Genomic DNA, 25,912 nt, shown 5'->3' on the forward strand with positions numbered 1-25,912 from the left:
GGATAGTGCTGGGCAGACTTATACGGTCTGTGCCCTGAAGAGCACAGGTACAAATCAAAGTAGGGTATACACAAAAAGTAGCACATATGAGTTATCTTGTTGGGCAGACTGGATGGACCGTGCGGGTCTTTTTCTGCCATCATGTACTATGTTACTATGTTATTAGATGTTTCATTAATATGCTGACATCTTATTATATCTCTGTTATTTATTTATTTGTTGCATTGGCATCCCACATTTTCCCACCTTTTTGCAGGCTCAATGTGGCTTACATATTACCGTTAACGGCGTTAGCCGATTCCGGTCTGAACAAATAACATGGTTTGGATTAATTCAAAGCGATATTGTGGTAGAATGAGGTACATCTATGGTAGGTACAATTGAGGGGAGCTTAGATAGGGAGAGGGGAGGAAGAGTCAGGTAATGTCCGTTACGGTCTTTGGTTACATTGTGTCGCAGGTGTCCAGGTATTTCATGTTGGGTCGGTGGGGTATGCTCTTCTGAACAGTTCTGTCTTTAGTGCTTTCCGGAAATTTAGGTGGTCGAGCGTAGTTTTTACTGCTTTTGGCAGTGCGTTCCACAGTTGTGCGCTTAAGTATGAAAAACTTGAAAAACAATTTGAATTTCAGTGCTGTTTCATGGTAGTCCTATTCTTAGGTTTTAATTTGCTGCTCTTAAGTTTACCTCATTTATTGTATTAATGTTTATATTTGGCAATATTTACTATTGTTGTGTTAACAAAATTGTAAGTTTTATGTTAAACTGTACCTGCTGTACACCGCCTTGGGTGAATCTCTTCATAAAGGTGGTTAATAAATCCCAACAAATAAATAAATAAAAACATAACCAATGCATGGGGGGAGTCATTTTATAACCGGGAACCTTCATGAGAATTCCCCAAAGACGCCCACTTTAAGCCTGGTTCATAAAGGCAACATAAATGCCTGTATTCGTCTATAAAATAGATTCCCAGAACCACCTTCAACGATGCACATGCTTGGATCTGCTCCAAAGCTGGTGGAAACGTGTGTGTGTGTATGCTATTCATTTACTTGTGTATTATATAAAATGTGAGTCTACACAACTCCATCCAGACGATAGTAGGACCCTGGGAACACTTACACGCAATTCCCCGCATTCTATAAATGGTGGCTAAAGTCGCATGCTCACATCAGTGCATGTAGCCGATTTGCCTGTGCAACTTAATTGCTGAAACAATCCAATCAGTGCCAATAATTGGCTGCTAATAACCAATTATTGGCTTTAATTGTCCTTAACTAGGATTTACATGCATGTCATATTCTATAATGATCCTTCTCTGCACATATTCAGCAGACTGCTAAAACCTGTTGTTTCTTTCTCTATAATATCACCAAAATTCGCCCTTTCCTTTCTGAGCACACTACCAGAACCCTCATCCACACTCTTATCACGTCTCGCTTAGACTATTGCAACTTGCTTCTCACAGGTCTCCCACTTAGCCATCTCTCTCCTCTTCAATCTGTTCAAAATTCTGCTGCACGACTAATATTCCGCCAGGGTCATTATGCTCATATTAGCCCTCTTCTCAAGTCACTTCACTGCCTTCCTATCCGTTTCCACATACAGTTCAAACTCCTCTTATTGACCTATAAGTGCATTCACTCTGCAGCTCCTCAGTAGCTCTCCACCCTCATCTCTCCCTACATTCTTCCCCGGGAACTCCATTCACTGGGTAAATCTCTCTTATCTGCACCCTTCTCCTCCACGTTCCTTTTATCTTGCTGCTCCATATGCCTGGAATAGACTTCCTGAACTGGTACGTCAAGCTCCATCTCTGGCCGTCTTCAAATCTAAGCTAAAAGCCCACCTTTTTGATGCTGCTTTTAACTCCTAACCCTTATTCACTTGTTCAGAACCCTTATTTTATCATCCTCACTTTAATATTCCCTTATCTCTTGTTTGTCCTGTTTGTCTGTCCTAATTAGATTGTAACCTCTGTCGAGCAGGGACTGTCTCTTCATGTTCAAGTGTACAGCGCTGCGTACGTCTAGTAGCGCGACAGAAATGATAAGTAGTAGTAATGGTAGTAGCGTTCCAGAATTTTACGCACAGAGATGCAGAATTCAGCGGAACTGTGCCTAATTTACACCAGCTTTTAGCAGCACCTAAAGTTAGGTGCAGTTTATTCTCTAAGTGCTGTTCTATAAAGGACATGTACCCATTATAGAATAGCGCTCAGCGTGTAAAACTTTCAGCATCGATCGCCACTTATAGAACTTACCCCAAGGTGTACATAAGTATGCATGATCTTGTAGGCATGCAAACATATATTTAAAAAGCAGGTGCCAGGTGCTCAATGGCCATTTTATGTAAAGCTATTTGAGAAATCAATATTAAAGTTTCAGGCTATATTAACTGAACATATAGGAACAGTCGAATATACACAAGAAAAAATCCCCCCAGTCTTTGGTAAAAAAATCGAATCTGCTTCTCTAGAACCAAGACTACCACTACCTAGACAAAATAGCTAGCACCCACTGAAACATACATCAATGTGTTTACTTTTACTTCTTTTTTAATAAAGTTTTTTTCAAAAGAATTATTTGTATAAGAGTACCCTCAGTAAATTCCATATCATATAGTGAAACAGCTACAAAGTTTTAAATGGATTAAACTAGCCTAATTGATCAGACGAACGTAAGCATGAACTTATCTTTATCGTTGTTTCATTAAGAGAAGACGGCTTTAACCCGAGTCCCCGAGGAAAGACATTTGAAACCCGCGGTGTCGGGCGCTTTCAAGGGAAGGCAGTTGGAGGTTTACGGTTCCTGTTCCTTGAGTCAGCGAAGCTAGGACTCAGTGAGAACGCCGACAAAACGATTAAGATAAGTTCATGCTTACGATCGTTTGATCGATTAGGCTAGTTTAGTCCATTTAAAACTTCGTAGTTGTATCACTATATGATATGAATAGCACACACACAAAAATGAAAAAGTGCTATGCCACTGGGCAATAGAAACCTAATTGCCTGTAAACAGTGGAATTTACTGAGGGTACTCATACAAAAAATTCTTTTGAAAAAAACTTTATTAAAAAAGAAAGAAAAGTAAAAGTAAACATGTATGTTTTAGTGAGTGCTAGCTGTTTTGTCTAGGTAGTGGTAGTCTTGGTTCTAGAGAAGCCTATAGGAACAGTGGCATGTGCAGGTCTTTAATTTGTTTACTGTAGCTTTTCTTGAATTTTAACAAATGTAAGTCTTGCTATGAGACAGGAGGCCAGAGGCCAATAGAATGCATGTGAAATGCACAGGGTAAGCAGGTTGCCTTGTAAAACAAAACAAACAGTGACATCACAAAGGCAGTGAAAAGTTCCTAAAACAATCAGAAATATCAACAGAAAAGTGAGAAGGAAGAAACATAGTGTCAACAGTTAGGAGCTCTTTTGTCTGGCACTCCATGCAATTGTCCCCACCTTACCCTGTTCTTGCTAAAGATATTCCCATCTTTATAAACTTCACTACCTACACAGCTTTTATTTTGGCCTCTGACCTTTCTTTTCCTTTCTGTCACCCATTGTCCAAACAGAGCTCCCAGCTGTGAGGCAGACAAGCAAGGCTGCCTGCAGGAAGTTGCTCCATCTCTCTTTCTCTCCTGGGAAGTTTAGTCAAATTCGCCTCCTGCCCATTCTGGGAGGCTGATCATCTCTTTCCCTCCCATGCTTCCCTCTCTGTTCATTATTTCTACTACTACTTAACATTTCTAGAGCGCTACTAGGGTTATGCAGCGCTGTACAGTTTAACAAGGAAGGACAGTCCCTGCTCAAAGGAGCTTACAATCTGAGAATTTAAGTCCCACCACCCCCTTGATTCCACCTGACTCTGGGAGCTCAATGCAGTCACTTTATTATTTTCTCCTTTTTGGTCCATCAACCATTCCATATAGATATGTACATAAGTATTGCCGTACTGGGACAGACCAAAGGTCCATCAAGCCCAGCATCCTGTTTCCAACAGTGGCCAATCCAGGTCACAAATACCTGGCAAGGTCCCAAAAAAGTACAAAACGTGTTATGCTGCTTATCCCAGAAATAAGCAGTGGATTTCCCCATTTTAATAATGGTCTATGGATTTTTCCTTCAGGAAGCCATCTAAACCTTTTTTAAACCCGCCAAGCTAACTGCCTTTACCACATTCTCTGGCAATGAATTCTAGAGTTTAATTACACGTTGAGTGAAGAAAAATGTTCTCCGATTCGTTTTAAATCTAAACCAGCACCCAGGTCCTCTTTTACTCTGCTTCCCACCTCGATCCTTGCTTTGCCAGTGTTCTGTATTTGTGCTAAGCATGCTTATGTTCGTACAGAATATACTAAGAATGGTGTCCTGCCTGACCCGCTAGCTTCAATACTGATGAGCACTGAGCCACACCTGATCACTCTGGAAGAAAAGAGGTCTCACGTGAGCCAAAGACCATGCGTCTTGCAGCCGATGGAGAATGTTTCTAGACCTCAGTTGATAGGCTGTTCTAGGCATCGATCACCATTTAACATTCACCATTTGACATTTACTTGAGATATGAATAAACTAGTGTTCGTTGCAAGACCTGGGGCAGTGGCAATTTACACTGACCTTAACTGTGGCTCCCTAGCCCTCATCACCAGTAACACTCCCCCCCCCCCTCCCCACATTGTCCTAAGGCTTTCTGCTGGCACCGTCTCCACAGCAACTGCTCTGTTTTCCTTCAGGACTGTGGGTTTGATTATGCAATGTACAAACGCCCACACTATTCTTGTGAGACTGTGCAAACAGTGAAGAAGTTTGGACACCAAATGGATCAAACTTACCAAGAGCCACGTGATTCTAGAAGAACACAGAACAGCTGTCCAGAGGCAGTCCCTGCGGCAAGACTCTGGAAAAGGTTAAGAGGCATTAGCAAACCCAAGGGGAGGCACAGTTTGGAGAAACCATGGGCAGGATGATGACAGTGGATGGGGAGGAGAGGCTAGTGGGAGATGAGACTGATTGGGACTGGGTTGGGGGAGAGCGTGTTATTGGGAGAAGAGAGTGTTGGCGGCTGCAATCAGGGTTGGAGCAGAATTAAACCTCATTTTATTTACACACTAGTAAAAAAGGCCCGTTTCTTAACGCAATGAAACGGGCGCTAGCAATGTAATGAGTTCCTGCCATTAATGTTTCCACAGTTGTATTCTGAATATAATTGTTGTTTACATGTGTAAGATTTCTTTATATACAATATTTTTTGTGTAAACTGGGTTACAATGTGGTAAAAGTTTTCCTTGTTCAGGCCCTTCAATCAGTTTAACAATCACATCAGAAGAGCTCCTTACTCGTGAGAATGCAACATACAGTTGCCCATGTGAGAGACTGAGAGTGACAGTGTAAGAGAGAGATACACAGAGTGATTGAGCGTGAGTGTGTGATGTCTGTGTGTGTGTATGTGATGTGTGTGAGTGACAAAGTGATTAAATGTTTGTCTTCCCTTCCATTCTGTGCACTTGCCTCCACTGATGTTCGTACCTCCCTGTATATGATTCTTTATTAGAGATTCAATCCACTCCACTTCCCTCCTCCAAGTTCCATTCTGTCTGATTGGTTCTTCGTTGACAGTGAGAGCCAATGAAACGCTGAACTTCAGACTTACGAACCCTACACTGCCACAGTGCCACAGAGTCAGCTTCAGAATGTTGGAGGTGCTTTTTATTATATAGGATATATAGGATATTGCTCTGTGTGCGCCTCAACAGCTAGACAGGCTATGTTTTTGGAGAGGGAGCCCCCATCCCCTCCCCCCGATCACCCTGGGTCTAGGCACCATCCATTTTATCCAGCACTGGTCCTGGCTCTCACTTTGAAGTCCTTCTGCCATTTTGCGGCCCCCGCCTTAAAAATGGTGAAGACCACGGCAGTAAACAGATAAATTAGGGCTGCCTATTAAAGATTTCATTTGCGCTTATGAGGGAAAGAAAGTATTTTTGTGTGTTTGCCTTCCCTAGAAGGGTTTATTTAGGTGGTAGATTGTCAAGCTCAAATATGCAGTAGAAGGTGGAAACGGAGAACAAAGTAACAATGAAAGAGAGAAAAGTGAAGAGTTCAGAAAACATTTGGTTACAATGATGCAGCTGAGTCATAATATCCAACTGTGCATCTGGATTTACTGCGTATTACAGTATTCCCTCCAATATTTCCCCAGTGTTTGGAATGATTCACATATCAGTGAACATACATGTAATGGCGCTTGTCTAGCACAGTAACCTCTAGCTGGATCTCCCTCGTGTTTTATTGCCTGCTTCTTTATTGCCTTATTCAGCCGTACTCTTGCCCAACCTCTATGGCTCGGTCCCTCACCCACACCCTCTGTCACTCACTCGTGGGCCGATGATCAGAAGCAGGCGCTAGAGGCTATTAGTGCCGTACTAGCACCTGCGTTTGCTACCGCCCCATTATCAGAGCCCCCGAGCGCGTGAAACAACGCACTTGCGGGCTCTGAATGCAACTAGCATGCCAAATGCACGCAAAACGGGGCTGTTAGTGCAAGCAGCATGCAGATTCATTCTAAACATATTCCTCCCCAAACATTGGCACGCTGTGCGTGGCAAACCCTGTGCCAGCTCGGAGCTGGCATTAAGGTTTGCAGACCATTGGGGAGGAATGGTGAGCCCTGTCCATCATGCTTTTGCATGCTAGCAAGCCCCCCAATGCAGCCCCCCCCCCACAGGAGCAGGAACCCTGACCCCCGCATCCCAAGCTAGTGACATGGGGGCTCCTAATCCCCCTAGCTAGCGACATGGGGGCTCCTAATCCCCCTAGCTTCCCCCCAAGAAAAGCCATGGTGGCCCAGTGGGCCGTGAATCAAGCCCTCCCTGATCAGTTGGTCTAGCGGTGCTGCTGGAAAAGGAAGGCGTCTACCTCACTCCTCCAACAAAGGTACAGGGGGGAGGGCAGGGAAGAGGGCCACTAGACCACCAAGTTGGGGGGGGGGGCTTGATTCGTGGCCCACTGGGCCACCGGGTCTTTTCTTGGGGGGATGCTTGAGGGGTTAAGGGGGCTGAAGACCCACCAGATCTCCAGCCCTCCCAAACTTGAGTTGGGGGGCCTGAAGGTCCGCTGGACCTCCAGGCCCGTGTCACGGCTCAGGGTGGGGGTTTGGTGGGAGCAGTAGACCACCAGGGCCATGCTGTTCCAGCGCTATTTTTAGAGTGCTGTTTGGAACAGCACATGGCTTTCAATCATCTGGGCATCAGTCCCCTACCTCTGTTTCCTGAGTCTCCCCCGGTCTTTCATCCGACTCCCTTTCTACTTCCTTCAGTCTGTTTCACACTTTCCTTGCTTCTAGTGTGCTACGGCTGCTAATAAAACAAATAGAATGTAAGAGATTATCTAAAATGAGATGGAAAACAAAACTGAGAATATCATTTGACCTCTGTATTAGGTCCCTGGTGTGTCCACACCAGAGTCATACCAAGCGCTGTGAGAGTGGTGTGGCTGCACAGGTCTCAAAGAAGGTGGAACGCCAAAATCGCTTCTCCGTCCATTGCTCTTCATGGCTGCGGTGCAGTGGGTGGGACGGGCCCCAATCCTGACTTGGTACGTTCCCGATCCACACCTTGAAAGACCGTGTGCAGCTCTGGTCACTGCATCTCGAGAAGGATATAGTGCAACTAGAAAGGCTCAGAGGAGGGAAATAAAAATGATGGGACACATGAATAGAGGCTAAAAAGCTTAGGGCTTTTCAGCTTGGAGAAAATATGACAGAGGAGAAATGAGAGAAGTTTATAAAATCATGAGTGAGATGGAGCGATTAAACAACACAAAAAACACAAAAGGACACTCCAAGAAACTAGGGACCAGCAGATTGAAATCAAATCGTAGAAAGTTTCTGTGGAATGTGTTTCTAGAGGATGTGGTCAAAGGGACCAACATTAAGGGGATTGAAAAGAGAATTGGGCAACTTTCTGGAGGAAAAGTCCACAAAAAAAATGATTACCCAGATTTGGGAGAGCCATTGTCCATCTCTGGAAAAGAACTGTATTTTTGGGGCTGTGCCAGGTGCTACTGACCTGGACTGGCCACCGTTGAAGACCGGATGCTGGGCTGGATGGACCTCGGTTCTTGTGTTTAACCTTTGCCTTTCCTCCTCCTTCTGTGCTGGGGGTCCTGTGACTAACAGAACGACAGTCCTCAGCAGTGAGGCAGGAGAGCCACCGGCTCCCCCTATTTCTGACTTTTCAGGCTGATGTTCTAAGGTGAACAGATAGTAACATAGTAACATAGTAGTTGACGGCAGAAAAAGACCTGCATGGTCCATCCAGTCTGCCTAAGACAAACTCATATGTGTATACCTTACCTTGAATTTGTACCTGTCCTTTTCAGGGCACAGACCATATAAGTCTGCCCAGCAGTATTTCCCGCCTCCCAACCACCAGTCCCGCCTCCCATCATCGGCTCTGGTACAGACCGTATAAGTCTGCCCAGCAGTATTTCCCGCCTCCCAACCACCAGTCCCGCCTCCCATCACCGGCTCTGGTACAGACCGTATAAGTCTGCCCAGCAGTATTTCCCGCCTCCCAACCACCAGTCCTGCCTCCCATCACCGGCTCTGGTACAGACCGTATAAGTCCGCCCTCCCCTATCCTTGCTTCCCAACCACCACCCCCTCTTCCCCCCACCTGCTCCGCCACCCAATTTCAGCTAAGCTTCTGAGGATCCATTCCTTCTACACAGGATTCCTCTATGCATATCCCACGCATGTTTGAACTCCGTTACCGTTTTCATCTCCACCACCTCCCGCGGGAGGGCATTCCAAGCGTCCACCACCCTCTCCGTGAAAAAATACTTCCTGACATCTTTCCTGAGTCTGCCCCCCTTCAATCTCATTGATGTCCTGCTTTATACAGAGCAGCCCTGATTTTAAAGAAATGTTTCTATGTCCTGCTTCAGTAAGAGCAGGATGCGCAATTATCCTGTTTAGATCATCTGGACATACATGAGGAAAGAGAAGTTACTCTGATTTTCATACACAATCCTGCGGATTCTATACAGTGTGCTTAGATTTAGGCAGCGAAATCAGCGTGGGTTCTGTAACACCGCACGTAACTTTAAACTTAACAAGCTAATGAGCACCTATTGGCACTGATTACGGTTTAGGTGCACAACTCGCTAAGCGTATTCTGTAAAGATGTGTGCTGAACTTCTAATGCGCGCAGGCAAAAAGGGGGCATGGTTATGGGTGGGGAAATGGGCGTTTCTTGGGCATTATGAAATTTAGGTGCCTAGTTATAGAATCTGACCCAGTTCGCCTAAATCTATGCGCTGGGATTTACGCCATGTTTTACTTGGTGTAAATGGATGCGCGCAGATTTAGGCGCTGAAATATCAACTAAGCTTATTCTATAATCTGTGCCTAAATCTAGGTGCCGATTATAGAATATGCTTAGTCAGCACTGATTTCAGCACCATATATAGAATCTCCTCCAATGTGCATGAGCCAGTGGCGTAGCTACGTGGGGCCTGGGGGGGCCTGGGCCCCCGTAGATTTGTCCCTGGACCCCTGCCGACGACCCTCTCGACCCCCCCCTCCTGCCACCAACCCTCCCCCGCCGTCGCTGTGGGCTACCTTTGCTGGCGGGGGACCCCAATCCCCGCCAGCCGAGGAGGTCCTCTTTGGCCCGTGAAGGCTTCGTTCTGTTTCTGACGTCCTGCACGTACAACGTGCAGGACGTCAGAAACAGAACGAAGCCTTCGCGGGACGAAGCGGACCTCCTCGGCTGGCGAGGATTGGGGTCCCCCACCAGCAAAGGTAGGCAACGGCGGGAGAGGGTCGTCGGCAGGGGTTGTCAAAGTTGGGGGGGGGGTCGATAATGGCTGGGACCAGTCGGCGGCACAGGGGGGGGGCTAAAATGTGCCCCCTCACCTCGGGCTCTGGACTCCCCTCCCACCGAAGTCTGGCTACGCCTCTGGCATGAGCAGGTCTGGGATTGTAAAAAAAAAGGGCAATGCAGATAGTGTCCCCCATTGCTCCTCCCCCTAAACACCCGTTTTCTTTTCTAAACTTTCTTTTCCTCACCAATATTGTTTGATTTTTTTTTGCTCTATTTCAGAGATGTTTAAAAAAATAAAATTGGGGGGGGGGGTGTTGCGCCTGCTTTTGCGTTGTAGTTCAAAGTACCGTAGGTTATTTCCTTGTCTCTAAAGAACTTACAGTCTAATGGGCCTATTTATTAAGTTGCATTATAGCAATAACATGCCAGTAACACAGTTTGAGCACCCAAAAGATCTGCTCCAACTTATGCTGTAAAATAATAAGCTGTGTCCCATTCAGGCAAAGCAATTTATCATTATGTAAATGGAATAATGCAACTTGTGTTAAACTTTGCAAGTTGCGTTATTTCAGGAAATGTAACACCATCTAAAATAACGGAAAGCATAGGCTAACGTGGTTTAATGGGACGGAGTCCACATGGGTTCAGCCAAGGGACGTTTTGCCTCACCAATTTGCTTCGTTTCTTTGAGTGCGTAAATAAACATGTGGATAAAGGTGAGCCGGTTGATGTACTGTATCTAGATTTTCAAAAAGCATTTGACAAAAGGTCCTCGGGCGAGACTCCTGAGAAAATTAAGGAGTCGTGGGATAGGGAGGCAGTGTTCTTCTCTGGATTAGGAATTGGTTATTGGACAGAAAATAGAGGGTAGAGTTAAATGGCCATTTTTCTCAGTGGCGGAGGGTGAATAGTGGAGTGCCGCAGGGATCTGTACTGGGACTGGTGCTGTTTAACAGATTTATAAATGATCTGGAAAACAGAATGACAAATGAGGTGATTTAAATTTGCAGATGGCACAAAACTATTTAGAGTTTGTCAAAACACATCGGATTGTGGAAAAATTGCAGGAAGACCATAGGAAACTGGAAGACTGGGTATCCAAATGGCAGATGAAATTGAATGTGGTAAATGCAAAGTGATGCACATTGGGAAGGATAATCCAAATCATAGTTACCTGATGCTAGGGTCCACCTTAGGAGTTAGAAGTCAAGAAAAAGATCTAGGTGTCATTGTAGACAATACGCTGAAATCTTCTGCCCAGTGTGCTGCAGCGGCCAAAAAAGCAAACGGGATGCTAGGAATTATTAGGAAAGGGATGGTAAATAAGACCAAGAATATTATAATGCTTCTCTATCACTCGATGGTGTGACCTCACCATGAGTATTGCATTCAATTCTGGTCACCATATCTCAAAAAAGATATAGCGGAATTAGAAAGGGTTAAAAGAAGAGCGACCAAAATGATAGGGGATGGAACGCCTTCCATATGAGAAAAGGCTGAAGAGGTTAAGGCTCTACAGCTTGGAAAAGAGATGGCTGAGTGGGATACGATTGAGGTGTATAAAGTGGTGTCGAACAGGTAGAACTGAATCGACTTTTTTACTCTTTGAAAAAGTACAAAGACCAAGGGATACTCAATAAAATTAGATGGAAATACTTTTAGAACAAGTAGGAGGAGATATTTTTTTCACTCGGAGAATAGTTCTGCTCTGGAACTTGCTGCCAGAGGATGCATGTGGTAACAGTGGTTAACGTTTCTGAGTTTAAAAAAAAAAGTTTGGAAAGGTTCCTGGAGGAAAAGTCCACAGTCTGTTAGTGAGATGGACATGGGGGAAGCCGCTGCTATCACTAGGACTGGTGGCATGGAATGTTGCTACCAATTGGGTTTTTGCCAGTACTTGTGACCTGGACTGGCCACTATTGGAAGCAGGATACTGGGCTAGATGGACCATTAGTCCGATTCAGTATGGCTATTCTTATGTTCCATAGGTGGTAGTAACATCCTCCCAAAGAATCGGATGGTAATTCATGAACTAGTGTCCCCGAGGGAGCAGCTTAAATGCACCATAAAAATAACTCTCGCCAACTGAAATCTCTGGTGGTGTAGTTGTGAGGGTCTCAAAATGCGTTTAGGAAAACTTTTCACTTTCTCCCAACATACGACAGGGCATCCCTGGTGGTCCAGCATGGGGCAGGAACAACCCGTAGTCACTCCTGCCCCAAAACAGTACCAGTTTCTAAAATCACACCGCCTCATCCATAGTAATGGTATTACTTCTAGGGGAGGCAAGCCCCCCCCCCCATCCCACCCCCTTTTTTTTGTACCTTATGCTCTTTTACTATCTAGATCAATCAGAATCAGGCTGAGATCAGGTGCTATTTACGCTACCTGGGGATTTTCCCCTCTTTGATAATTCCCCCTCCTTTTCCAGAATACTCAGTTGGGTCATTACTGTGATCATTCTGGACCCGGGGCCATGTAGCTTGGCTCCCTTCAGAACCTTGTAGCCATGGGCTTTGATTTCCCCCACTCGCACATTATCCTTAACCCCAACTGACCCAGGGAGTAGAGGTTGCAACCTAGGAACTGAATCCGGCACTTTATTGCATGGCAGTGCACAGCACTTGTCATCTTAGACTTAACTTCATCTCCTTCCTTCCCATCTCCTTTCACTCCTTACGTCAAGATTCTTCTCTCCATTTCTCTCCTTCTGGTTTTAACTGTCGCCCTTTTGATCTGTTTGACCACCCTAAGATCGTATGATGCTAAGCAGTGTAAATGATGAGAGCGATTGTAGGCCATAGTGTGATGGGACCCTCAGCAGGCACCTTGCAAGGAAAATTGATGGGAGCCAGTCCGGGGTGAGCAAGAAGGGGCTTCTGCAGGCCCTTAGACATTTGTTTAATTAGTTTATGAAAATATAGTGGGACCGATATTCAGTGGGAGATGACTGGGTAGGAGAAGTTCCTACCCACTTATCTCTCATCTAGTCTACAGTTTATATACCGCACATATCCCAGTTTGAGGTTCGAGGAACTGAGTTTGATTCCCACTTCAGGCGCAGGCAGCTCCTTGTGACTCTGGGCAAGTCACTTAACCCTCCATTGCCCCATGTAAGCCGCATTGAGCCTGCCATGAGAGGGAAAGCGCGGGATACAAATGTAACAAAAATAAAATAGATACTATTGGAGATTCTACATGGAATGTTGCTACTATTGGAGATTCTACATGGAATGTTGCTATTCCACTAGCAACATTCCATGTAGAAGGCTGCGCAGGCTGCAGGACGTCAGACTCACAGAAGCAGAAGCCTGCGCGGCCACATTGGTGATCTGCAAGGGCTGACTTCTACATGGAATGTGCGGGGAACTGAGCAACTGAGTTCGATTCCCACTTCAGGCACAGGCAGCTCCTTGTGACTCTGGGCAAGTCACTTAACCCTCCATTGCCCCATGTAAGCCGCATTGAGCCTGCCATGAGTGGGAAAGCACAGGGTACAAATGTAACAAAAATAAAATAGATACTGTTGGAGATTCTACATGGAATGTTGCTACTATTGGAGATTCTACATGGAATGTTGCTATTCCACTAGCAACATTCCATGTAGAAGGCTGCGCAGGCTTCTGTTTCTGTGAGCCTGACGTCCTGCACGTACGTGCAGGACGTCAGACTCACAGAAGCAGAAGCCTGCGCGGCCACATTGGTGATCTGCAAGGGCTGACTTCTACATGGAATGTGCGGGGAACTGAGCAACTGAGTTCGATTCCCACTTCAGGCACAGGCAGCCCCTTGTGACTCTGGGCAAGTCACTTAACCCTCCATTGCCCCATGTAAGCCGCATTGAGCCTGCCATGAGTGGGAAAGCGCGGGATACAAATGTAACAAAAATAAAATAGATACTATTGGAGATTCTACATGGAATGTTGCTACTATTGGAGATTCTACATGGATTGTTGCTATTCCACTAGCAACATTCCATGTAGAAGCCTGCGCAGGCTTCTGTTTCTGTGAATCTGACGTCCTGCACGTACTCACAGAAGCAGAAGCCTGCGCGGCCACATTGGTGATCTGCAAGGGCTGACTTCTATATGGAATGTGCGGGGAACTGAGCAACTGAGTTCGATTCCCACTTCAGGCACAGGCAGCTCCTTGTGACTCTGGGCAAGTCACTTAACCCTCCATTGCCCCATGTAAGCCGTATTGAGCCTGCCATGAGTGGGAAAGCGCGGGGTACAAATGTAACAAAAAAAAAAGTGGTTTACAGTGTAAGAGGCTGCACCAAGCAGGAAGAAAAGGAGGAAGCCAGGGAGTGTGGGTGTTAAGAATTCAATTCTGCATGACTTCGTATAGATCATAAATAGCTAAAACTTGTCAGAGAGTAGGGTTTTCAGTTTTTTACGGTTTCAAAGTATATATTAATCCATTCTTTCCATGTGTTTCTCAACAGATTCTGGAGTTGCCATTCGGGGCTCAGGGTTGGAGCCCAGAGTAGCCATCACAATAGCTTCCAACAGCTGGAATGCCAATGGCAGCCCCGGAGAGGGGCGGGAAGACGGACAGGATGGCATGGAGAAGGGTTTGGACAATGATGCCGAAGGGGTGTGGAGTCCAGATATCGAGCAGAGCTTCCAGGAGGCACTGGCGATCTACCCCCCCTGTGGAAGGCGCAAAATCATCCTATCCGATGAGGGGAAGATGTACGGTGAGTGAAATTGTTTAGTCAGTACATCAGAGCTGTTGTGGTGATTGGGCTTCTCAAAGGATTTTGAATGCTTTCCAATGTGTTTAATAATCCATATTTAGTCATACAGCCCCCTCATTCTAGAACTGATCACCTAAATGTAGGCGTCATTTGTGCGTCTACTTTTAGGTAAGCGCCATTACTACGAGTAAAAGTACACTTGCACATGTAAATGGCAGGCGGCATTCTCATTGCTATTCTATAATGTAGGCAACCAATAAATGCAAGGGGGCATTCATGGGGGAGGGATTCATAACGGAATCTTGGTGTCAAGATGCTGTTGTAGGGTTAGTGCTCAAGTCACCGTATACTACTACTACTTGACATTTCTAAAGCGCTACTAGGGTTACGCAGCGCTGTACAATTTAACATAGAAGGACAGTCCCTGCTCAAAGGAGCTTACAATCTAAAGGACAAATGTACAGTCAGTCAAATAGGGGCAGTCTAGATTTCCTGAAAGGTATAAAGGTTAGGTGCCGAAAGCAACATTGAAGAGGTGGGCTTTGAGCAAAGATTTGAAGATGAGTAGGGAGGGGGTTCTAGGCACCTCACTTGTGGCACTCGGTTATAGAATCGCCCCCTTTACTAAATGGCCCTGACATGTCATACCGTCTTCTGATTAGAGGCCAATGAATTTCAGTTTTGGTTTGGGTTTCGGCCAAAAACGCCTGTGCGTTTTCAGCGGAAAACAAGACCGAGCCCTGCCCCCTCCCCCACCACAAACCCATCCTTCACCCGAGCCAGCGCTCCCCTCCCCCACCGATAGAACCCCCCCCTCTCCCCCCCTTCATAGTCCCTCCCCGAGCCTACCTTTTAAAATCCCCAGTGGTCTAGTGGCCTGTTTGAGGCAATAGCCCCCGCTGGCTGCATTGTGAAAATGGTAGCAGCCTCGTGAGACTGCCACAGGAGGTCACAGCCACCTTTTTGGAATTGGGAATGGCATGAGCAGGAGTGAATCCAGTTCTGGCCGAAAATGAGTTGCAGATTTCGACCGCAGATTCGGTTTCAGACAGGACCAAAACCTCTGGTTTCAGTCAGCTTCTAATTCTGCATATGGATCATCTAATTACGGAAGCTGTGAATGTCACCCTTTGCTTTTCTTTATCAGCTATGATATAAGCTAGTGTTTCCCAAAATTTCTCGGATCATAGCGCCCCTAGGCTACAAATTTCCTCTCAAGTCTCCCCCCAGCCTACCCCACCCCACCAGCATTGAGTCCTACCTTTGCTGGCAGGGATGCTTAAGCCCCACCAGCTGCTTGAGGCCAGAGCTCCATGCTGCTTGTGCAGCAAGCAAATCGGTGGCATGCTTCAGCCACCAACACCTGCATTCCCATGCATGCCCTCCTCTGTCCCCTTCCATCTAATATCTGCCCTCCTTCTCTCCCCCTTTCATCAAATGTCTGCACTCCTGCTTTCTTCCGTCCATCCCTCCCTCTCTGCCACTTTCATCCAGCCTCTGCCTCTGCCCTTACTTGCACTCCCCCTTCCATCCAGTCTAAGCCCCCTCTCTGTTTCTTCCCCCAGTCCAGCGTCTGCCTCCTCTCCGCCTCCGCTCCCCCCACACCCACCCATCCTTGCCGCTGCTGCTGCTTCTCTAGATGAGCAGCAGCAGCGGTAAAACAAGTTGCAGCCACAGGGGACTGGACTTCCCATACCTGCGGCTGCCGGCTGTGCACCGGAGCAGGAAGTCATGTTCGAGGGGGCAGGATTGTCAACCGCGTGTATGAAGAGTCTGGCCACCGTGGCTGTAGCTTGTTCTGGCACCGTTGCTGCTGATCATGTAAAGCAGCAGTGACAGGGATGGGTGTATGTGGGGGGGGGGGGGGGGGGGGAGGGAGTGGGGACAGAGAGGAGGCAGACTCTGGACTGGGGGGGAGCAGTAACGGTTCGAATGGGAGGGAGGCGGGATTTGCTGTGGCACCCCTGAGAGTTCACCGCGGAGCACAGTTTGGGAACTGCTGATATAAGCACATATGTATGAGAAAAGTATCCATAATCATGCAAAGCAGCTATTGAAATGTGGAGTTGGTTTGACGGTAGTCTTTTAAGGGTTAGCTACCCTAGATCAGTGCTTTTCAACCCTCTTCTGGAGGTGCACCTAGTCACTTGGGTTTTCATGATTACCACATTGAATATGCATGAAACAAATTTGCATATCATGGGTCTCCAGTGTATGCAAATTAATCTCATGCAAATTCATTGTGGATATCCTGAAAACTCAAATGGCTTGGTGTGCCCTCAGGACTGAGCTGAGAAGCACTGCAGGTCATTTTCACAAATATTTTCCAGTATCTCAGATTTCCTCCATATTACACAACTGACCACAAGCAGAGACAAAACGTCTTTCAGAAGGATGAGCTCAGCGTTCACTTCACCTTCGCTGTACTGCTTTCCCAGCTGAAATTATCACACTTCATGGAGTTTTAAACTTTTCTCCCTAAAAACATAACTTTAAATGATTAAATCCAGTGAAGTATTTTGTGACTATATTCTTATCAGATACCAAGGAAAATTGCATTCAATGAGGATTGTTTTAATGAGGAGAAAGGATCTTAGAAAAGATCAGCTCTAACAGAATCCTTTGAGCTGCATTATTCAATCATTGACTCAAAACCTCCTTCCTTTTTTGGCATATAATTTAATTCTGTAATACTCAATATAATCTTATCTTAGTCGAGCACTTATCTGTCCACCCATCGGAGCCCCTGTTTCGCTGTAACTGCGTCAGGGAGAAGCATTCATTAACCAGCTTTACTTGCCATGTTTTGCTTCTGGCTAGTATTTCCGATATCCACCTCGGCCAATCGGTCTTTGGTGAAGCGTTGATGTCAGTCAGCCTGACAATCTACAAATCCAAAATACCTATCCAGAATCAGGAAACTCAGATAGCAGTAAGTCCGTCAATAAAATACCTTCCGATTAATAGCAGCATTAAGCCAGCAGGTACAGTAAAATTGAAAGTAAACATCTATTTTTGCTCTAACTGTAAAAAAAACCCCTGCTCACTGTATCCTCCATGTAATGTAGCCGGAACGTGATCTACAACACTACACGTCAAATCTTCAAAACAGTGGAAAACTATAGATCTTCCACTTTGCATCTATCCGTAGGACTGTGCTATTGTGGGGAACAGCTTGCTTGCCTGCTAGTTGAGTTTCTCTGCGTTCCTCTCGACGGTAGCAGAGAACTCTCAGGAATGAATATGGAAAATGTTTTGATGCTTTGTATAACGTGGTCTGATTTGGTGCTGGTCTTGTGAGGTCTCGAGGAGTACATTATCACGTTATTAATGTTACTGTGGTATAAATGATGAGTACAGTACTTTATTTTCTTTTCCCCTACTTAATCTTAGCACATCACTAACTGTATCTGATATCCTGTAATGACAATGCCATAACAAGACTCTGTAAGCCACATTGAGCCTGCAAATAGGTGGGAAAATGTCGGATACAAATGCAATAAATAAATAAATACTCTCTGCATGTATGTGTGCTGTCTGTGCAGCCTACCTGTGAAGTACATGACAGAACTGTTAAGAATGAGGGGGGGGGGGGAGGAGAGGGGGAGGGGTTTGGGTGGCGAGGGTTAGGCTGTTAGGTAAAGGGGGAGAGTTGGGAGGAAATTAAAAAAAGGGCACAACTTTCTTAAATGTTAACTGGAATTTCTGTTGTGATAACCACATGTTGACTATGTATATCACTGTGTTAATTGGTATGCCAATAAACATGAATTATTAAAAAAAAATATTGGAGCATGTTTATAGAATAGCGCATAGTCTGAACATAGTCCAAATACGCGTGGAAATGACTAGAATACTAATTTTTATTAGCTAAACATAAGTAGATAAGAAAAACAACAAAGGTACAGCCTATCCAAAACATAAGTCAGGGTACACAGTTTACAAATGTAGGGGTTGGTGCTAAAAAGTGGCCAGCACTGGTCTCAGCGCTTGGGTTTCCCACGCTGTGGCCATTTTTAGCGTGGCAGTAAAATGGATGCATTTGGGGTTTTTTTTGTAATGGCCACGTGTAGCGCATGGCCATTACCACCGGAAGCCCTTACTGCCACCTATTTAGGAGGCGGTAAGGACTTCCGTGCTACTCCGCTAATCAGGTAGCATGCGGTAATGTACCTGTGCTACGTGATTTGTGCAGGCATGCCTACTCTCTGCCCCCAGACGTGCGTTCTAAGCAGAACACTGCCACGGAATGCCTCAGCGCTCTTTTACTGCGTGATAAGGGCGTGGTAGGTAGAGAGCTGCACAGGAATGGGGATTGCGGGAATCCCGCAGAACCCACGGGTTCCTATGGGTATGAAAGAAGTTCCATGGGGATGAAAGAAGTTGCCGTGGGATTCCCACAGGAGTGTAGTCAGAATCTGTGGTATCTCCAGAATGAGGCTTGGAATTCACTGAAAGAGGCCTCTCTGGGCATGTCAAGCCTCATTCTGGTGCACCAACTGCCTTTCTTCGTACGTTCCAAGCCTCATTCTGGTGCAGCCGGAACACCAGGCAGTTGAGATGAGCGAGCTCCAAAAAGGTTCCCAGATAGAGCAAAATCGTTTTCTTAGCGTCCCTCCAGACTGGCCCAGGATTGGACTGATGGGTTGTGCACGCCTTCCAGCAGGTGGAGACTGAGAAACTTCTGACTCTAGAGAGCCAATAAGAGCCCTGGCCATGTGACCCTAGCCTCAGTATTTGCTCAGTCTCCAGCTGGTAGGAGGTGAGCCCATTAGTCTTTCTCTCTCTTTCTTTACTTGGAAAAAAAAAGGGATTGTTACCTTCTGTACCTGGGGAATCTTGTTGAGAGGCTAGGAGATAAAGGCCTTTTCTTCTCCAGCTTCTAGGATGGTAAACTCAGGGGTTCCCGGGTCCCTTCCCTCGTTTTCCCAGTGGTGGATCTAAGTTTGAAACTTCGTGATGTTCCAAAGACGCTTGCACGATCATTGGTATACACCATTAGGATAAAGAAGGCGGTTCTGGGAGCAGCCAACATTGAAAGCTACAGTTTTTCTCCATTGGTACAGATCGTTTCACCAAACTTTCGAAGCCTTTTGGAGTGGGGGTAATGAGGTTACGTTTATCAAACAGTAGAAGTGACCTTAGGGTCCATCATGACTTCCACAAGCTTGAAACATGAGTGCCAATAGTCTTCCAGAAATTAAGTACCATAGGGCATAGCCAAAACATATGTCCCAATGTCGCTCCAGGTTGTGCGCATTTTAAGCTGTGATCATTCAGTGTAGCTTTATACGCTCTATGAGGAGAGATGTATAATCACACTCTTACCATGTGCTGCAAAATAAATTTGATTGATTGAATTGTTTGATTGCACTCCGGAGGGAATGGAAAACATGAAAAGGGATCTGCAAAAGTTAGAAGAATGGTCTAATGTTTGGCAGTTAAAATTTAATGCAAAGACGTGCAAAGTAATGCATTTGGGGAGTAGAAATCCAAGAGAGCTGAATGCCCTAGAAGATGCTGATATGCACAGAGAGGAAGAGGGACCTTGGGGTGATTGTGTCCGAGGATCTTAAAGTGACAAAACAATGTGACAAGGCAGTGGCCATAGCCAGAAGGATGCTAGGCTACTTCGAGAGAGTCATAACCAGCAGAAGAAAGGTGGTTTTGATGCCCCTGTGCAAGTCACTGATGAGGTCCCATCTGGAGTATTACATTCAGTTTTGGAGGGCATATTTTGCTAAGGATGTAAAAAGACTAGAAGCAATGCGCAGAGGAAGGCAACAAAAATGATATGGGGTTTGTGCCAGAAGACATATGAGAAGAGATTGTAAGATCTGAATATGTATAGCCTAGAGGAAAGAAGGGACAGGGGAGATATGATACAGACGGTTAAATACTTGCAAAGTATTAATATAGAAAGAAATCTTTTCCAGAGAAGGGGAAACGGTAAAATTAGAGGACATGAGCTGAGGTTGTGGGGTGGTAAACATAGAAGTAATGTCAGGAAATTTTTTTTCACAAAGAGGGTGGTCGATGCCTGGAATTCTCTCCTGATGGAAGTGGTAGAGACAAAAATGGTGACTGAATTCAAAAAGGCATGGGATGAACACAGAGGATCTTTATTTAGAAAATGGATGGTATGAAAAAAAACCCTTAAATGGCTGTGTGTGTGTGTGGATATGTCGAGTGACTCTTAGATGGCCACTGTTGGAAACAGGATGCTGGGCTTGATGGACCTTTGATCTGTCCCAGTATGGTAATACTTATGTACTTATGGCGACTCTGGCTATGGCGAACTAAGGCCAGTGCCGGCCAGACTTTGTAGGTCAGTGTTCTGTATATGGCAGTCCAGTTTAGGATGGGTGAAAAGGGCTTCAACGGCAACTTCAGTAGCTGGAACTGAGGACAGCGCTGGGCAAACGTTTATGGTCTGGGTCCCGTAAATGGCAAGATGGGTAGTTGGAACATAAAAGACAGCGATGAATGGATTTCTACGGTCTGTGGCCCAGAAATGCCAAACAAAGACCATGATCAAGTATATAATATCACGCTCATTGTTGATTTAATCATGAATTGGTAGTGAGTGTAGGACAGACTGGATAGACCATTCGGGTATTTATCTACCGTCACATACTAGCAGCAGTCAATGATAAACTACCATTCTTGTGCAAGTGTTGGTTGTTCTCCCCTCTCCCCTTTGTCTTTTGCCCCCCCCCCCTCAAACCTTTCCTACCATTGCCTTCTATATCTGTGTCAGGCATTTATTTATTTATTTGTTAACATTTATATCCCACATTTTCCCACCTATTTGTAGGCTCAATGTGGCTTACATAGTACCGGAGAGGCGTTACAGACTCCGGAATACAAAGTGATGTTATGGTAAGATAAAGTTCATGCGTCACAGCCACACTAGGGAATCGTACAACGGAAGAGTTGTGTTCTGTCCATTACGTTCTTTAGTTTTGTTGTGTTGCAGAGATCAGGCATTTATGTTGGATCGGTAGGGTATGCCTTTTTAAACAGGTTAGTTTTTAGTGTTTTCCGGAAGTTTAGGTGGTCGTTCGTAGCTTTCAAGGCTTTTGGTAATGCGTTCCACAGTTGTGTGCTTATGTAGGAAAAACTGGATGCGTAAGTTGATTTGTATTTGAGTCCTTTGCAGCTTGGGTACTGCAGATTTAGGTACGTTCGTGTTGATTTGGATTCCACTACAATGCTGGTCTCCACCACTTCCATCTCAGGACTTGTTTCTTCCCCCTTTGCTTCTGACGCATCCCATATGGAAACTGTAGAAGTTGCTAACAAGCTTTTGATTTTGATCAGTCTTCCTTGAAATACTTTATCTCCTTGGAAAAATGCTGGTGTCAGTCTCTTGACCTATTGGTGATGTAATGACTTTCATGGGATTCCAAGGGTTTGGGTGGACACTTGACTCTGAAAGAACTTATCAGTTATTTCCAATAAAATATGAGACTGACTCATTTGGGTGAACTAAATCACGTACCATGACGTGGCATCTTGCATCCATACTATTCCAGTCATAGCAGTAAAGCGGCATGGAATAGACTCCCTGAGCCAGTACGTCAGGCTCAGTCTCTGGCTGTCTTCAAGTCTAGGCTTAAAGCCCACCTCTTTGCTACTGCTTTCGACTCCTAACCATGACTCTCTTACTCAACACCCTCACTTATCACCCCTACCACTGCAATTTCCCCACCCCTAGCTGTCTGTTCCTCTGTCCAATTTAGATTGTAAGCTCTGTTGAGCAGGGACTGTCTTTTCATGTTCATTTGTACAGCGCTGCGTAAGTCTAGTAGCGCTATAGAAATGTTTAATAGTAGTAGTAGTAGTAGTATGAGCCAAGTATAGGTCAGTCAAGCCATTGTGACATCACTGATGAGGTTGGCTCTTAGGCATTGGTGGACTGAGGCATTATGACATCACAATGTCAGCTCTGGTTAAATCACTGCTATGAGCCAAGTATAGGACAGTCAAGCCATTGTGACATCACTGATGAGGTTGGCTCTTAGGCATTGGTGGACTGAGGCATTATGACATCACAATGTCAGCTCTGGTTAAATCACCGCAGCTCCTCAGTACCTTTCCGCTCTCATCTCTCCCTACACTCCTCCCCGTGAACTCCGTTCGCTGGGTAAATGTCTCCTGTCGTCCCCCTTCTCCCCCACGTACTGGCTCCGTTCCTTGTATCTCGCTGCTCCCTATGCCTGGAATAGACTCCCTGAGCCAGTACGTCAGGCTCAGTCTCTGGCTGTCTTCAAGTCTAGGCTTAAAGCCCACCTCTTTGCTACTGCTTTCGACTCCTAACCATGACTCTCTTACTCAACACCCTCACTTATCACCCCTACCACTGCAATTTCCCCACCCCTAGCTGTCTGTTCATCTGTCCAATTTAGATTGTAAGCTCTGTTGAGCAGGGACTGTCTTTTCATGTTCATTTGTACAGCGCTGCGTAAGTCTAGTAGCGCTATAGAAATGTTTAATAGTAGTATGAGCTAAGTATAGGACAGTCAAGCCATTGTGACATCACTGATGAGGTTGGCTCTTAGGCATTGGTGGACTGAGGCATTATGACATCACAATGTCAGCTCTGGTTAAATCACCGCAGCTCCTCAGTACCTTTCCGCTCTCATCTCTCCCTACACTCCTCCCCGTGAACTCCGTTCGCTGGGTAAATGTCTCCTGTCATCCCCCTTCTCCCCCACTGCTAACTCCCGGCTCCGTTCCTTCTATCTCGCTGCTCCCTATGCCTGGAATAGACTCCCTGAGCCAGTACGTCAGGCTCAGTCTCTGGCTGTCTTCAAGTCAAGGCTTAAAGCCCACCTCTTTGCTACTGCTTTCGACTCCTAACCATGACTCTCTTACTCAACACCCTCACTTATCACCCCTACCACTGCAATTTCCCCACCCCTAGCTGTCTGCTCGTCTGTCCAATTTAGATTGTAAGCTCTGTTGAGCAGGGACTGTCTTTTCATGTTCATTTGTACAGCGCTGCGTAAATCTAGTAGCGCTATAGAAATGTTTAATAGTAGTAGTAGTAGCTCATAAACATCATATTGTGGTAAAATCTTAGCATATATTATTCTATTCAGGTCCCCCGTGGCTACACCACTGATAGGAAGTATATACAGAAAATGCCATTAAGTAGAGTTTTAGCAATGATAAATACTGTATTCCACAAATATTTTCAGAATTGTCACTCTAGCAGTTTGTTTCCGTAGATTTTAGCTAAATTTCTACATATTTATTTATCAAAGGTCTATGGAGGAGCTCTGTGCATTTCCATTTCCGACATTACATAATGTTGCGGCCCCCACGGGGACAGTACTGACATTCGTGCCACTCTCTGTGTATAAAGGTTGCCCACCCCTAAACCAGAAGTATCTTGAGTCACAAATCTGGGAAGATTTTGGCATTGGAGCAAAAGTTTGTGATTGTATTCACATGGATTCTTCCTACTACTTCACCCAACGTATAATTAAACTCTGGAATTCGTTGCTGAAGAAAGTGGTGAAGGCGGTTAGCTTAGCAGAGTTTAAAAAGAGGTTGGACGGTTTCCTAAAGGACAAGTCCATAAACCGCTACTAAATGGACTTGGGAAAAATCCACAATTCCAGGAATAACATGTATAGAATGTTTGTACGTTTGGGAAGCTTGCCAGGGGCCCTTGGCCTGGATTGGCCGCTGTCGTGGACAGGATGCTGGGCTCGATGGACCCTTGGTCTTTTCCCAGTATGGCATTACTTACTTATGTACTTATGTAAATTTATACCTTGCAAATGCCCAAGTGGCTTACAAAATGAACCTACGTAATTATATGGATTTGAATTCATGTGCTGTTAAATGTGTATATTTTTGATACTGTTTCGCTGTAGTTCTATTATAAGGTTTGAATTTACTGTTCTCAAGTTTACCTCCTTTATTGTATTTATGTTTATATTTGGTTATTTTACTATTGTTATGCTGTTAACAAAATTATAAGTTTTATGTTAAACTGTACATGCTGTACATCACATTGGGTGAGTCTCTTCATAAAGGTGGTTAATAAATGCCAATAAATAAATAATAAAAAAAACACTAAGAAATTAAAATTTCCTACAACAATATCATAACAAAGCCATATATTGACGTAGAGACAAAACTACAATAGTCAAATCATCCAAACCAAAATAACATTTCTTAACAGACAGAAATCAAAACAAAAAATAGTCATATGACTAAACACAAAAAAATATATAAAACGTAAATAATAATGTTGTGTGTATATGCCCAACATTCAAAAGATTTACGCTCTTAACTTTTAAGAGATATGTTCCTAAATTGGCTTCTTTGAAAAATTAAGAGATGGTCGATATTCAGCCAGTGGCACTATGGGGGAGATTCTATTTATTCCTACTCAGCTCTTTGTGACTCTGGACTTAACCCTCCATTGCCCCAGGTACAAATAAGTACCTGGATATACTATGTAAACTGCTTTGAATGTAGTTGCAAAAAACCACAGAAAGGTGGTATATCAAGTCCCATTTCCCTTTCCCTATATTGGACCCAAAAACCAATGATCTCTCTAAAGGGCAAAGAACAATAGAGGCAGACAGATAAAAATGATGATAGTTCATTCTATCCACTCTGTCCATTCTCACCAACGGCTAAGCTCTTCAATCTCTTCCTCTCTATCATAGATTCTCTCTATTCTTGTCCCGTACTTTCTGTACAGTCTTTGTCTCCACCAGCCACAAATTTACTACCTTTGGAGGAGTGGCCTAGTGGTTAGGGTGGTGGACTTTGGTCCTGGGGAACTGAGGAACTGAGTTCAATTCCCACTTCAGGCACAGGCAGCTCCTCGTGACTCTGGGCAAGTCACTTAACCCTCCATTGCCCCATGTAAGCTGCATTGAGCCTGCCATGAGTGGGAAAGTGCAGGGTACAAATGTAACAAAAATAAAATAGATACTATTGGAGATTCTACATGGAATGTTGCTACTATGGGAGATTCTACATGGAATGTTGCTATTCCACTAGCAACATTCCATGTAGAAGGCTGCGCAGGCTTCTGTTTCTGTGAGTCTGACGTCCTGCACGTACGTGCAGGACGTCAGACTCACAGAAGCAGAAGCCTGCGCGGCCACATTGGTGATCTGCAAGGGCCGACCTCTACATGGAATGTTGCCAGTGGAATTAGAATCTCAAATAGTAGCAACAGTGGAGGAGTGGCCTAGTGGTTGGGGTGGTGGACTTTGGTGCTGGGGAACTGAGGAACTGAGTTGGATTCCCACTTCAGGCACAGGCAGCTCCTTGTGACTCTGGGCAAGTCACTTAACCCTCCATTGCCCCATGTAAGCCGCATTGAGCCTGCCATGAGTGGGAAAGCGCGGGGTAC

At 45.2% G+C, this 25,912-nt stretch overlaps 1 protein-coding gene across 3 annotated transcripts in view; it reads left to right on the forward strand.

Moving 5' to 3' along the window:
• Positions 1 to 25,912, forward strand: part of TEAD3 (TEA domain transcription factor 3) — a 181,443-nt gene that overhangs the window by 69,509 nt on the left and 86,022 nt on the right. For all 3 annotated transcript variants that reach the window (XM_030220895.1, XM_030220896.1, XM_030220897.1), the window contains exon 3: positions 14,266 to 14,520. In XM_030220895.1, the coding sequence (XP_030076755.1) occupies positions 14,266 to 14,520 (255 nt within the window). The remainder of the gene's footprint in view (positions 1 to 14,265; positions 14,521 to 25,912) is intronic.

Source organism: Microcaecilia unicolor, chromosome 12 (genome assembly GCF_901765095.1).
Source record: "Microcaecilia unicolor chromosome 12, aMicUni1.1, whole genome shotgun sequence".
NCBI lineage: Eukaryota > Metazoa > Chordata > Amphibia > Gymnophiona > Siphonopidae > Microcaecilia > Microcaecilia unicolor.